This window comes from Stylophora pistillata, chromosome 5 (genome assembly GCF_964205215.1).
Source record: "Stylophora pistillata chromosome 5, jaStyPist1.2, whole genome shotgun sequence".
Lineage (NCBI taxonomy): Eukaryota > Metazoa > Cnidaria > Anthozoa > Scleractinia > Pocilloporidae > Stylophora > Stylophora pistillata.
In genome coordinates, this window is record NC_142523.1 from 32174231 (window position 1) to 32188206 (window position 13976).

The window sequence follows — 13976 nt, forward strand, 5'->3', positions numbered from 1 at the left end:
ACACACACACACACACACACACACAAAAACTATAATTGCATCGATCTTTCTAACACTAAATACCTCATTTTCGTTCACGCCAAAAAAATTAAACTTCAAAAGATCGTTTTTGATAAATCAAAGACAGTTTGTTTCACAATTTGTGGCAGGTGTAACCTGGGGGAGGAGAGGGGGGGGGGGAAACTGCCTGGAAGGGAGGTAGTCTGGTACTGTCTCCCTTTTTTTCCCCTTCCTTTCCCATCTCCTATCATATCTACCTGTCGGAGTAATCTGTAATCTTCGTGACTTTCGATGGTCTAGCATTTAAATACTCAGGCATTAAAGGGATACTCTCCACCAAATGTTAACATTTAATTAAAATGTAGATCTTTTGCCAAAACAACTACTGGAGGAAGAAAAAGTTCCCTAAAACCTTTCATTCGATTGAAATCCTGGTGCAAAAGCGCGAAATTCACTCAATTCAAAGACCGGAAGTTGAAATGGCTCCTAGTTAAACATAGCCTGCGAACAGGCTCCCCGTTTAATCAGACGTGGGGACACAGAAACCTTCCCCTTCCTTCCCCTGCTTCGCGCCCTCCAAGCCGGGAGCCTGTTCGCAGGCTAAGTTAAACACGTAATCAATGACGTAATAGGAGAACTGAAAAACATACGAGCGATCGTAATGGAGTCCAACTCTAGAGATTCGAGTTTTTCCTTTTCGGATTCATCGTCGGTGATCGAGAGTGCAGACGCTCAAGGAACTGAACCTTATATGTGTTTGAGCCTTAAGACAGTGAGGCTAGTTCTGACTCCTCGAAAGAACCAGATTAAGCCGATCCATTCGAGCGACTACGAAACAGATTGGTAAGCGATTTCTCTGAGTTACCGTCAATTTTCGCCTTTTGGCGAAATCTCCTCGTTTGTCACTTCACAAAGTGAAGTGATTGTTAGATTTGAGAAATGCAGCAGTGTTTGGCCTTAAAAGTGTAGGACCTCAACTTGATTAGACCGGCATTTGTTTTTAACACAATAAAGCTTCTTTCACATTCGCTGCACGTGTTATGTAAATCTTAAACTTGCGTAATTCCTCATTCTTTTACTTCTTCTTCACCTTCTTCCTCTTGATCCGAATTTTCCTCCTCACCCTCAACCGGGGTCGACGTAATAAACTCCTTGAGCGAAGTGCGTTGTGTGCTTTTACTCTTTACTGGAACAGACGTCTGACAACCTGCCAAGTTATTTTAGCGTGCGGTTTGGTTACTTTCTTCGGGACGGTCAAACTACTGTCACAACAGATTTGTATTTTTATGTATTTTCAAGTGACTAAATTTGCCTCTAGCGGTACGACTGCTCCGAAATTGCACAGAGACATCTTTCCCTATTTTGGGAGTTTGGGTGCTGACATCTTGAGCTTGGGGTGAGAATTCTACCGATGCAAAACCAAATTGTTCGGTAACTCTCTTTGGAAAGGGAGAGGTGTTCATTTTCTATATGTGCATCGAGGATCTGGAACACGCATCGGGTAAATGAGTTGGGTTATAAGTTTGAAAGAGCTTTTTGCTGCATTTTTCATTCAATGAATACAGGTTCATATTTGATATTATATATGCAAGGCTAAAAAGATTAAGAAAAGTTATTAAAATGCTAAAACCAAACCTTTTCGGCTGTTTGTCATCTTCAGGGTTGAAAGTGTTGACCGTCTGTACATACATACATATCTTATGTGATTCCCGATGGGAAAGGTCTGGAGACATAAGAAATGAATTGTTTGTTCAAACTGGGGTGGAATTGTTGGATCATTAGCCCCTCGACGATCCTACGCTTGTGGAATGTTTCTGCTGAGGGGAGAACACGCCAAGTGAAAGAATGTGATGGATTTTCCCGCAAGTGTTTTGCAGGTTCAGAGGTGTGAGTAGGACAAGTTTATATTTCTTTTACAGGTAATACATACCCCCTTGCAGTTTTCCGTTTTCTGTATGCTCCACGTAGTTGTTGTCGATTTTGTTTTGATAATCCCGCGCCAGTGTCATGGACTTGTGAAGATGAGAGTTTTTTTTTCCGTCCTCGAGCCTTTGTTTCTTTTTTACAGGCGGATAAATATAAAGAATTAAGGGAACAGCATTGTATTTTAGAAAGGGCTTTCGTCTTTAAACCCATAGATTTCGCCAGAACCGACTGTTCCTCAAAAGAATCTGTAGTGAAGTATTGAATGCTGCACAGACGGCTAGAGTTCGTTGGGTTCTCAAAATCGGATCGCGTGTTTTTCACGGCTCTCGTCCATAACCTAGCGAAATTAGGATCTTCGGGTCATTTATGAAGGCTTACACCATCGCTACGCGTATTGGAACATCCACCGGCCACACATCGTTGCGGTATTATTGTATTTTTGGGGCGCGTTTTTTATTGAAGAAATCTCGGTGCTCTTGTGAAAGAAATCTCAACGGAAGTTAAATGAGTTGTCCCTTCTACGTCACTTCCGTTGGGAGGCAAAGCCCTACGCTCGAACCACGCGTTGAGAAAAGTTTCAAATTTAAACGAAAACAACAAAAGATTTACCCTTTCTTTCAACAGCTTTGTTTTACTTAAGTTGTTATCCGTCTTTTCGCAAAAAGTCATCACAGGCGAGAGAGTATCCCTTTAAGCTTGAATTAACAAATGGTGAACGGCATAGCGTACACTATTAAGTTATGGATGCACGCGGGAGGTTGCTAAGCACGAAAGAAGCGTAAGAGTCGCGCGAGGTGATAGCCGAGTGCAACTCTAGCTTCTTGAGTTCTTAGCAAACCTCCCGAGTGCATCCATAACTCAATAGTGCACGCTATGCCGTTCACCCTTTGTTTTATAACATAACATTGATACATTGGAGGAACAGAAGTCCTTTAATTGAGCTACATCGCAAAAAAATGTTTTGTGTAGTCTTACATGACAAGAGAAAACAAGCGCGCGAAAATTCATTCATAACAACTAACTGCACACCAGCAACTCGATAAAGTTTAATCACGCTTCCTGAAATACCGACCAAAAGCCTCTTTAATTTATGAGCTCTGAATCCAACAAACTGTGAAAGAGTTCAGCAGAACTATGAACAAACTTTGGTGTTTACCATTTTTTTATTAACATAACATTGAAACATTGTAGCAAGAGTTCCCTTTTATTTAAAAAATCTTACGTGATCAGAAAAAACAAGCGCACACGCAAAAATAGACTTAGCATTTGCTCACGTCAGCAGCATATACCCACTGGAAAATAGTAGATGATGAATCAACCAATCAGAGCGCGCGCTTTGCTTTGGTTATGATATAAATGAAAATGGAAAAATCAATAGACGAAATTTCTAAATATGTCTCTTACGACTTGTTCCGATACCAGTGATGAAAAAGAATAAACTTTCGACAGCACTAACATAACAGCTTTCACAAAAACAGTATTTTCAAATAAAATTGCAGTTTCTATGCTATCTTTAAGCTCTATAATAAAAGCAACAAAAATGACTGAGATTTGCCACACACGTACAGTGCGAGTAACCATTCTAAGCAACAGGGGTTCTCCCACTTTACGCGTGCGCACTTGCCCTCTTGTGCCAATTCCGTAGTCTGTGGAACTATAACTAAAATCCATTCGACCGTCAACCCTACGAAACACAAAACGTTTGTATGTAAGACTGAGAAATTAATACTTGTATCATCATAGTGTACGATCCACACAATGGGGTGAACAGCGGAGAAGGCAATAAATGCAATGAGATCATTTACTTAAAGTCTACAAGTCTTTTTCAAAAACATAAGCCATCTTATGTCAAAAGCCCTCTGTACATAACTCTATCAAAAAAATATGTAGCACAGAATCTAAGCTTTATGTAGCTTAATGTATTGAGAGAATTTAACTGTACATACAAAAAAAATCCTGGTAATTGTACTTTTCAGCTGTTTATACGCAGCATCAGTGAACAAATAGGAAAGAGGTGAAAAAATAAAATATAAATTAGTGGTCTGCATACACTGATAGAGATGAGATCTACATACAACTTAATGGTACAACAGTCTCTCCTATGGGTACTGAGTAAACTTTAAAAAAACATAGAACTTATTTATAAAGAAGCTACATAGAGAGAATTTATAGTACTGCATGTGGGTCATATGCCCACGAAAGATCTTTTTGATTTATGATTTTTCTTGAGCATTGTTGCCCATATTTAATATCAAATATACATTTCAAGATTTTAAAACCCACAATAGGTTTTTTTTCATTTTGAACATCTAAAATGCAATTCTCCCGACTTACAATTGGTGTTTCATCAATTGATACCTACAGTGTACACGTACTAGTTGATATTTTACTTTCTTCTTTTACACGTAGTTTATCGCTTGCTCATGAACTGATCAATTAGATTAAACAGAAACTAACTACGTTTCTAATAAAACTACATGATTTGTATATTCTATATAAAAAATGGAAATGAAGTGCATAAAGAGGACCTATTGAATCATGTTCATTACTGTTTCAAACCTTTTTCTTTGTCCTTCTTTCTCTTTTCAGCAATGTGGATGATTAAGAAAAGAACAAGGGCTTCAACAACGATACCAATAAAAGGCCACAAAGGGCCCAATGGATCTGTTAAAACAAAACAAAAAAGCAAACAATAAAACAACATGATAACATTGACAGGTCAAACCATATGTTGAACAAAACCTACGAGAGGCTGTGGGATTCTTTAGGACTGATACTGTAGTATAACTTGCAATCACATGATATGTTGTGCTAAGAAATGCCATCATTCAATTATTATATTTTGAATCAAATGAAAGCAACTGGCATTTCAAGAATCATAATGCTGATAATAATCAAAATAACCAAAATAGTATTAACATAGACACTGATAATTGTAGTGTTATGGATAATACTCAAAATGATGACAATGATAATTATTATAATAATAAATAATGGTAACATGACCAAGTAGATTCCAATTGGGTCTGACTAATCGTACCGGTGATTAACGAAATCAGACAAACATGGAGAAGGAGTCTGATTTGTCAGTCACAGCTGAAAAGTAAAGCTGTAAGTACAAGCATGGTTGTTGCTATGGCTATTGTGATAAATTCTGTGATTGGTGGATATATAAGCTGAGTGGACGTAGAATGATTGGCTGCTTTAGTTGTCTGATTACAGCCAACTGTCTGATTTCACTGCAAAGGAATAATAAGTGAAAAATAAAACAACAAATGCACTGATCCCAGTTAAGGAAATTGCAATGACTATGATCACACTAATAATAATGATAATAATAACAACATTACCTGTGTGCTACTACATGTAAATGCAGCTGACAGTGATAAATCTGAGGAAAATTAAACATAAATGTACATGTAAACCATTTGCTACCTTTCTATAATATCAAGAAATGAATAGATATTCTAGTCTTCTCGGATAAGGACGAATAAACCGTAGGCCCTGTCTCCTGCAGGGTTAGGGGTAGGAGACGTTAATTCACCACGCACAAGATAACTGTGTGGTGGATGTTCTCCCATGGGATGGGATGGGTGGCATGTATTTCTAGGGGGCGTAATCAGCCTCAACAACCCGAGTTGAAATAAAGTTACCTGTACCTACTACCATGACATAATCCTTTCATCCCTAACGGTGACTTAAGCATCTACACATAGAATGTAATTTCTCCAAGCTTACAAGACCACCTTGAATCAAACATCAAGGTGACGAGAATTAAAGAAATGATCACCAACTAAAGAGTTTCTTGATTTTTCGACAAATTCTCCTCCTCAGTAAAAGAGGAGATATATACAGAAGAGAATGAAGAATCTAGATGTTGTCGGTGTTGGGGTACAAAGTATGTCACAGTAATCTCGTGAGTGCTTTCTTTAACGCCCCTTGCTTAACCAAATTAACTAATGAATAGATGCAGGAGACGGGACCTACGGTTTATTCGTCCTTATCCGAGAAGACTAGAATGTCTATCCATTTCTTGATATTATAGAAAGGTAGCACATTCTCCTCAGTTTTTTTTAAGACCTTGAGTGTTGGTCCGGCCGGGGCTCGAACCATCGACCTTGACCTCACGCACAACAGTCCAGCGCTCTAACCAATTGAGCTAACCGGGAGGCGGTTAGGCATTTACTCTGGTTTACAAGGAAAAAATGGTAAATAGAGATCGACATGTCGTCTATGTACAGTACATGTAATGTAAAAATTGGGCCATTGAAATTTCACCAGGACACTGTGCTGGGTAGCCTTAAAATTTTGTGATCTCTAAAGCTGAATGAACCTTCCCAGGTATGCTGTACCAAGGAAAATGTCTCACACGACCAAATGCTTTCCCTTCAACTCCCAGAAGTGACTGCAATGTAACCTCTCCGTACAAATTTAAAACTCAGTCTATTCAGCCAACAACTGAAGCAAGATGTTTTCTCCTTCTCGTGACAACAATTAAACAACAAATATCCTGGGATCACTAGGTTCATACAAAGCAATTTATCAGTTTAAAGGTGTTAGCTATGATGTAATTATAATTGTTCAAATTTTCTAAACTAGCTATGATTAGAGATTTACATTTCCAATCAGATAATCAGATGCTGATACAGGTATTTATAGAAATAAATTAAATTATAAAACTGTGTTTTCATCATGGGTACTTTACTTTCTATTTAATAATGGTATGGCTGTTGGCAGTCAGGGTACTTTAATTTTTGTTTAATAATGGTATGGCTTTTAACAAGCAGGGTATTACAGAATTGATTGAATGCTTATTAGCCCAAGCAGATTCTTAGTGGCCATACAAAATGTACAATGCAGCTCTTTTACCCCTTTAAACTCCCGTGAGTGATTAAGACAGAACTTTCTCTTCACAGTATCAAATAAATACAAAATCACACTGACAAGTCATGAGAAGAAAGAAAAATATCAATAAGGGGATTATTAGTTGATCCAATACTAAATTCACCGAAGTAACAGCTAGCAGAAGAATTGAATGGCAGACAGTAACAAGAATTACTTATAAGGTCTTGCAATAGTGCATTGTACTTACTCTTAATAACTGTGTAATCTGTAACGTTGTACTCCTTAATATGCCTCAGCTTTACTTCCAAAAGGCAGGTGTACTTTCCCCCGTCTTGGACACCAACCTTTATAAGATTCAGAGGGGCTAAAAAGTCCTGTTTCACATCTGGATCTGGATTCCGCACACTCACCAACAACTTCCCATCTTTAAACCAGGAAATCCTCTTCAGTGGGGTGCTGAATTCATTTCCTCTTCTAGTTAGGTTGCAGAAGATTATAATGCCGTCATCTGGATTAAGAACACTGGAAACTGAGACTTTCACTGTTGGAATTTCATTTCCTGAAATGCAAGAATGTGTAAACCATTACATGAAGATTGTAGTGGCCGACACAAGCGAAGCAAAATTTCGACAACTATGAGTTTCGCAAATGAAGACACACTATGAAGCGAGGATATATTTTATGGTCAAGCCTTGAATCGTTTTATTTAACGTAGTCGTGGTATCCAAATACTTATCATAAACTACAATATGAATTTATAAGGAAGAAGCTAAGCTACATGCGAATAGACAAACTAACATTCCAAACGTTCCAATATAAAGGCAAGATGCAAAGCTAGCTAAAACCTCAATATATATAAAGGCAAGATGCAAAGCTAGCTAAAACCTCAAACAAACTCACAAACGAACTATATATAAGCTCAAGGAAAGGAACATTAGCACTTACATAACAGTCCCACTTGTAAGAATTGAACCAAAACAAACTTCAATATAAGGTAGGTATTCGGAAGAGAAACGGGAGATCCAAACAGACACTTTTACTCTAACACAGAAAACTGTAGTCTTACGGTAAATATGACAACAACCATTAAACAAACCGCCAAATGATAAACTAAAAACTTCAACTACTCTCCTCTAAAAATCACACACGTCAATGTTAAAAAAGGGTCCGTGTGATTTGCTTACGATATTACTTCGTAATCTCAAAGCACGCACACACGAGTCGCGCGTGCACAAGTTTGTTAACGTCTTCTTAACAGTAGGCAAAAGGCGTGGCAGCCGTTACAAAGATGAAGATTATTGGCCAAAAGCTCAAGCATCAGATGGATAGATTTTTCTGTTAACAAATACAATTTGTTTCCCAGTTGGAATGGAGATGGCTTACAGAAAAATTTTGCTGCAAAAGGATTTTTATAAAAAGGTACTTTACCATTTAAGATGAGGGCATAACTTTTTGACGATCACTCACTCTACATGTAAATTGCACATTCAAAGTGAAAAATAACAGGAACTTTGACTCTGAACAATGGCAAGTAACCACACTACAACTTAAGAGCTCATCCTATTCTCAGTGGTTTAAAGGAGATAGCAGTAGTTTTTTTCCCCTCAATAAGATGCCAGTCTTCAGAAAAGTTACCCCCATCCCTTGCATTTCCTTCTGTTTTCTGACAGTTTATTTTTACTCAATTCTATACTATGTGGATAGACACGACATACATAATAGACTTATTTATGCTGTGAGAGTACAAAGTAGTGAAATTTCATCTGAAATGCACAGACTTACTTGTAATAACGCTAACACTAAAGCCATGCCTCTTTGGTGAGCTTACACTTTTCGCAAAAGCATGGCATTCATAGCTTCCAAGATCACCATACTGACTGTCATCCTGAATTGTTACATTCTTCAAAGTCATTGTAGTGTACAATTTAATGTTTCCTCCTACAACGAAAGCAATTAACTTGTTTGCAGGAGGAGAAGAATATGGCTTTGTACTGTACAGATTATAGAGGGGGAGGGGAGGGGGAGGGGAGAGGGAGGGGAGGGGGAGGGGGAGGGAAGGGAAGGTGGAGGGAAGAGGAGGGGAGGGGAGGGGGGGTCCTGATCCCATTCCAGGCACAAATTGATAAAAAATTATCATGGCATCAAGTATCCAAGAAAGGAAAAGTTCAAATCTCTCTTGTTATATGTGCGAGGTTTCAGGAAAATCTTGATGTTCTGACAAACTTAAGGAAATAAAATTCATGGGTCACATATGATTCAGGAGGGAAATCATGACTCAACCTCGTTCACACTATTTATGACGATTTTAAGAATCCTGCTTTGGGAGTAAAGTCTGAGATCCAGAGGTTGTTTTGTTTTGTTTTGCTTTGTTTTCTAGAGCCAGATACATTATCTGTAATACAAAGATATACTCACTTATATTCTCTGTTCTTTGATTAAACAAAAATCTATTCCCCCCTAACTTTCTGTATCGGTTAAGATCATCTCTCCTATGAAACTCTATTCTATCTGGTTGAAGTTTACCAGATGCATCAAATGCAATGCAAGTAACGCTTGCTGAGGTGTACTGTGGTGGGTAGATGTTCTCTGGGAAAGGTTCTATAATTGCAAATGGTGGTTCCCCTGGAAAACAAAGAAAAAAAACGAAAAAGAAAAAATGTACACTTACATCTATTAAACTGCAGGAACTGCATATACATGTATATTTGTATCTAGAAATGAGAAACTGGGGTGCTTTTCTGCATGGGGCCGGACAGATGTTAATTTGAAGCTGTAATAGATTTTTGCCCATATTGTAACTTACGAAGCTGTAACGCACAATGTAACCATACCTAAGCTATCTCTAATTGATATTTAAAAAATTGTAAGCCAAAGTGCACAAGTAGATCACTCTAAATAGTTCACACTGCTTTTTGTTGAAGTTCGAATAACGCGCATAAAAATTTCTAGATCATTCCGTTATCAGGTATTGTTATTTAGTAACTGCCCAAACACAGATCCAAAAACAGTAACATCGCAAGTTGTGTCATTTTCAATGACAATTTTTTTAAAAGTCGTCCCTGCCACACTGAAACCATGTATTTTAATCCATCATGACATGAAAAGTTTGAGCAAGACTATAGCAACGCTTTGACAAAAAAATATTGCGATCTCAGAATTCCAGCACAGCAAAAAAATGTGATTTTCAAATCAGTATATCTTAAAGTCTATGTAATGGCGTAAAAATTTTTAGCGCATGAAAACAGTCTTAAATTTCACAAATACGACCTCAAACATCTTTCACTTCCAAATTCATGTATACGATCTTAAGGCCAACGAGCTACTGAAATTTCGTAGAACAAACAACACAATTACGTATGTGGTGATAGTACTCAGTCACGCTTTTAGATTTTTTCGATCAGTTCATCCTAAACTTTTAAAACTTCAAAATCAACATATAAGATTCAAGACACCACCTGCCATTTGTAACCACAAAAAAAGAAAAAAAAACTGCGAGGTTTTCGCTAGAGAAAGCTCGTAAAATGCATCGAGAGATCGAAATTTATTCGTACATTACGACAGTTATACGCTCACAAAGCTTCAAAGAAATTGAAAAACAATGCTGATATGAGATCGCAAATCATCTGGACGAAAGCTTCGGTTCTCTTCAAAGGTTTCAACCTCAGGTGAGGTGAATGCACTGATTTAACTTCACCAACACATCCACTGTGCTGAAAGTAATTTTTCTCTATTAACAGAACATACTTCCTTTCAAATCTTTATTTTGATCGGACATCGTGTAGATTTGACCGGACATTAATTAGCATTATTATACATTGTAGTCACCATCTATCTTCTCATTGGCTAAACGCCTACAGTTAATTCTGGGAAACAGCGCAACCTACAGGTCATTCACTAATCTGTACCTACAGATTAGTGAATAATCTGTAAGTTGCGCGCGCAATACGTGATTTCCGGTGGAGCAATGTCAAGTTCACGGACACCGAGGTAAGAATGGCTTCTCCATTCGCTTCATCGACCCAGGGAGAAATTGAGAAATTACTTGAAGATAAAGATTCGGAAAATACTAAAAGAATGTATGATGAATCAATTATTGGATTCGGTTTTTGTGATACCCGGAATAATCAAGGTCTCGGTTAGTGTTATCAGCCTCAGCCTTCGGCCTCATCTGATAACACTTACCTCGACCTTGATTATTCCGGATATAACAAAAACTTCATTAAAATTATTTAGCATGATAAAATTCACTAGAATAATGATTTTCAAGAACTGCAATTAATTTTTTTATTTCATTATCAGTCTTGAGCATGAACACTTCATTATGCAGTTTTTCTTCATGATACTGCACGGAAACTCTCCACTGAAGTATTTTTTTCGTTCGATATCAGTACTTTATAGTAAACTGATATGCTGGGAAAAAATAAAAGCAATGCCTTAAGTCCTGTTTCCTTATTTGGTTATAAATAAACCTATGCAAGCCCTGAAGGTCACGCCAGAAAGACTGGATTAATTGCAGCGTAACACAAGTCACGATGATACTCTGGGAACACTAAGAACCACAATTCTGACCGGATGGCCAATGCAGAAAGATCAAGTACCAATCAAGATCCGGGAGTAATAGTCTTACCGCGACGAACTTTCAGTACACAATGGTATTCTTTTCAAAGGCTCGAGAGTAGTCATCCCCGGCTAAGTTACTGAGACCTGAAGTCAAATCCAGAAGTCATTCCAGGCATTTAGGAGTAGAAGCTTGCCTGCGTAAAGCTAGAGACACTGTACTCTAGCCTGGTATGAATGCAAAAGGGAGTAACCAAATCAAACAATGTTCAATTTGCAACGAATTTCAAGCTAAAAATCAGAAGCTTTTAATGCAAAGCCATGAACTTCCTAACCGCCCGTGGAGTTGAGTAGCTGCTGACCAGTTCAGATTTCATGACAAAGAATACATCGTGCTTGTTGACTACCACTCAGATTTCAAGGAAGTGCCAAGATTGGAGGAAAACACTTCCAGTTCCGTGATTGAATTATTCTAAGGAACAGTTCAGCCGACACAGCATTCCAGACACACTAACTACTGACAACGATCCTCAGTTTACAAGCCATGAGTTCCATCAGTTTTCAGTCGATTAGGAGTTCACTCACGTATCGTCTTCCCCGCATCATCGCAGATCCAACGGAAAGGCAGAGTCTGCTGTGAAAATTTTCAAGTCTTTGTTCAGAAAACCTCTCAACGACAACAAAGACCCGTGGTTAGCCCTATCGAACCAACGCAACACACCAACAGAGTCCCTCGAAAGTAGCCCTGCACAGACATTGATGTCTAGACGCACCATAACCTTACTACCCTTAACTTCTAACCTACGGTACCCCAAGATTCCAGAAAATGTTAATGCAGAGCTTAATTTGAAAAGGTAAAAGGCTACGTGGTACCATGACCGCACGTCGCGCACCCTACCAGAATTACAAGTTGGGCAAGACGTAAGAGTGGCATCTCTTCAGAGGAATCAAAGGTGGAAAACTGGCGCCTGTATTGAGAAGTTTCAGACAGGTCCTATGTAGTAAAAACTAGCTCAGACAATCAAATATTACGTCGAAATCGGGAATTTCTCAAGCCAGCTGCACAACCATTAGCAGAACAGCACAAACTAGTTGAAAGCAGTGATAGCCAGCTTTCAAAGAGTGTAAACCAGCCTTCAAAGCGAGATGTCAATTCAGCTTATCATGAACCGAAGCCAATATTGACACCACAGACTGTTCCATTGAAGAAAACTCGCACCAGAGTTGTAAAGCCACCCTCGAAGTTCAGTGACCTTGTTGAGTAGTTTATCGTATGAAAATTGACTTCAGCTCAAGCGAACTCGAAGTCTTCATCAGTTAGAAAAACTGACTATTGAACAGTAACTTTAATAAGGACTTTCGACTTTCAGTCCTGTATGAAGTTCCATTTGTTTTGTTTTGTCCTTTTTTTAAATTTTATTTTAGTCATCTCCTTTTCAATTTGAACACATTTCATTTACGTTCATACGTTTACTTTTGGAAGTTAGCTTGCCCCAAAAGAAGGGAGATGTTACGATAAGTTGTCCTACGTCACTTGTCGCGTTACGTGTTTCCTTATTTGGTTATGAATAAACCGGTCCGAATGGTTTATTCATTACTATTTTAACCTTTTTCACTTGTGAAAACAAGACGTAAACTCGAGAAATTTAAATGTTAATGAATAAACACTTGGCGACGCGCTGTCTGGCTGGTCAAGACTTCATTTCCTCAGGAAATATTCATTACAGGTGTTGGCGACCTGAAATTCAGCTTTTAATTTCGCAAACAGTTTGAAAAAAAATCCTTTCCCCGAAAATATTTTGTCCAGTCTAAGTTTATCCTTTATTAAAAATACTTTTACGAGTTGCTACCGCAGACTATAATTTATTCATCGCTAGTTCTACTTCACGTGCAGATTATTATCTCCTTTTCATATGTCATTCGCGCACACCTGGTTTTACATCAAACGTTTTCAGAGTCGACCAAACATGCAAAAACTGAAATGTTCGGACATCATGTCCGATCATAATGTGAAATTGGCCGGACATATTCAAAATTTTGTAGGACAATGTCCGATGACCGACTGTTATTTCCAGCTCTGCATTCAGTAAACCGGCATGTTTTTGTCGCTTTCCTCCCAAGTTTCATTGGCACAATGAGAATTGTTTCGGAAGCTCTCGCATGACAAGTAAAGTTTCTTCGTAGCTACCACTATATTATTATAGGGTTCTTAATACACATTACCCTTACCTTGAGCCTTCACTGTTGCAAAAATAGTGAGAAACAGAGGAATAATCTTTTCTAATACGGCCATGATGTTCGCCGTACCTAAATCTATCTTTCAGCTTTTCATTAACCTTGGCACCAGGTGAGACTCCCGGCAGACTTGAAATTGAGGCTGTTTGACGCAACAGGCCTGTGCGGGAGTGTGTTGTCGTCTGAATAATAAATATGTATATGCGCTCGTTGGAAATACGAATACTTTATTCTAGAAACGAGAATCTCTAAATTGCACTGATGTAGTCGCGATAAAATCCATGGAGATAAGTCTTTTCTTTTGTAAGGAGGAAAAGATCTCGCCCAAGAAAACTCACAAACTTTTGATTCAAAGTAAAGGAAATGTTAACAGAAGCGTCGAAATTTAACTGACATGCATAAAGCGAAATAGA

General features: G+C 38.2%; 1 protein-coding gene across 4 annotated transcripts in view; it reads right to left on the reverse strand.

Annotated features, from left to right (window-relative positions):
* Positions 1 to 13669, reverse strand: part of LOC148731466 (uncharacterized) — a 424262-nt gene extending 410593 nt beyond the window's left edge. Inside the window, exons 1-8 of one of the 4 annotated variants that reach the window (XR_016001644.1) lie at positions 13558 to 13669; positions 9187 to 9393; positions 8554 to 8709; positions 7019 to 7330; positions 5277 to 5317; positions 4486 to 4590; positions 3873 to 3902; positions 3071 to 3610 (exon numbers count right to left, since the gene is read on the reverse strand). Coding sequence is in view for 2 of the 4 variants with exons in the window: in XM_088761150.1 (XP_088617276.1) it covers positions 4528 to 4590; positions 5277 to 5317; positions 7019 to 7330; positions 8554 to 8709; positions 9187 to 9393; positions 13558 to 13621 (843 nt within the window). In the remaining 2 variants the exon portion in view is untranslated. The other 3 variants (XM_088761150.1, XM_088761151.1, XM_088761153.1) reach the window with 3 other exon arrangements.
* Between the last annotated feature and the right edge of the window lie 307 nt (positions 13670 to 13976).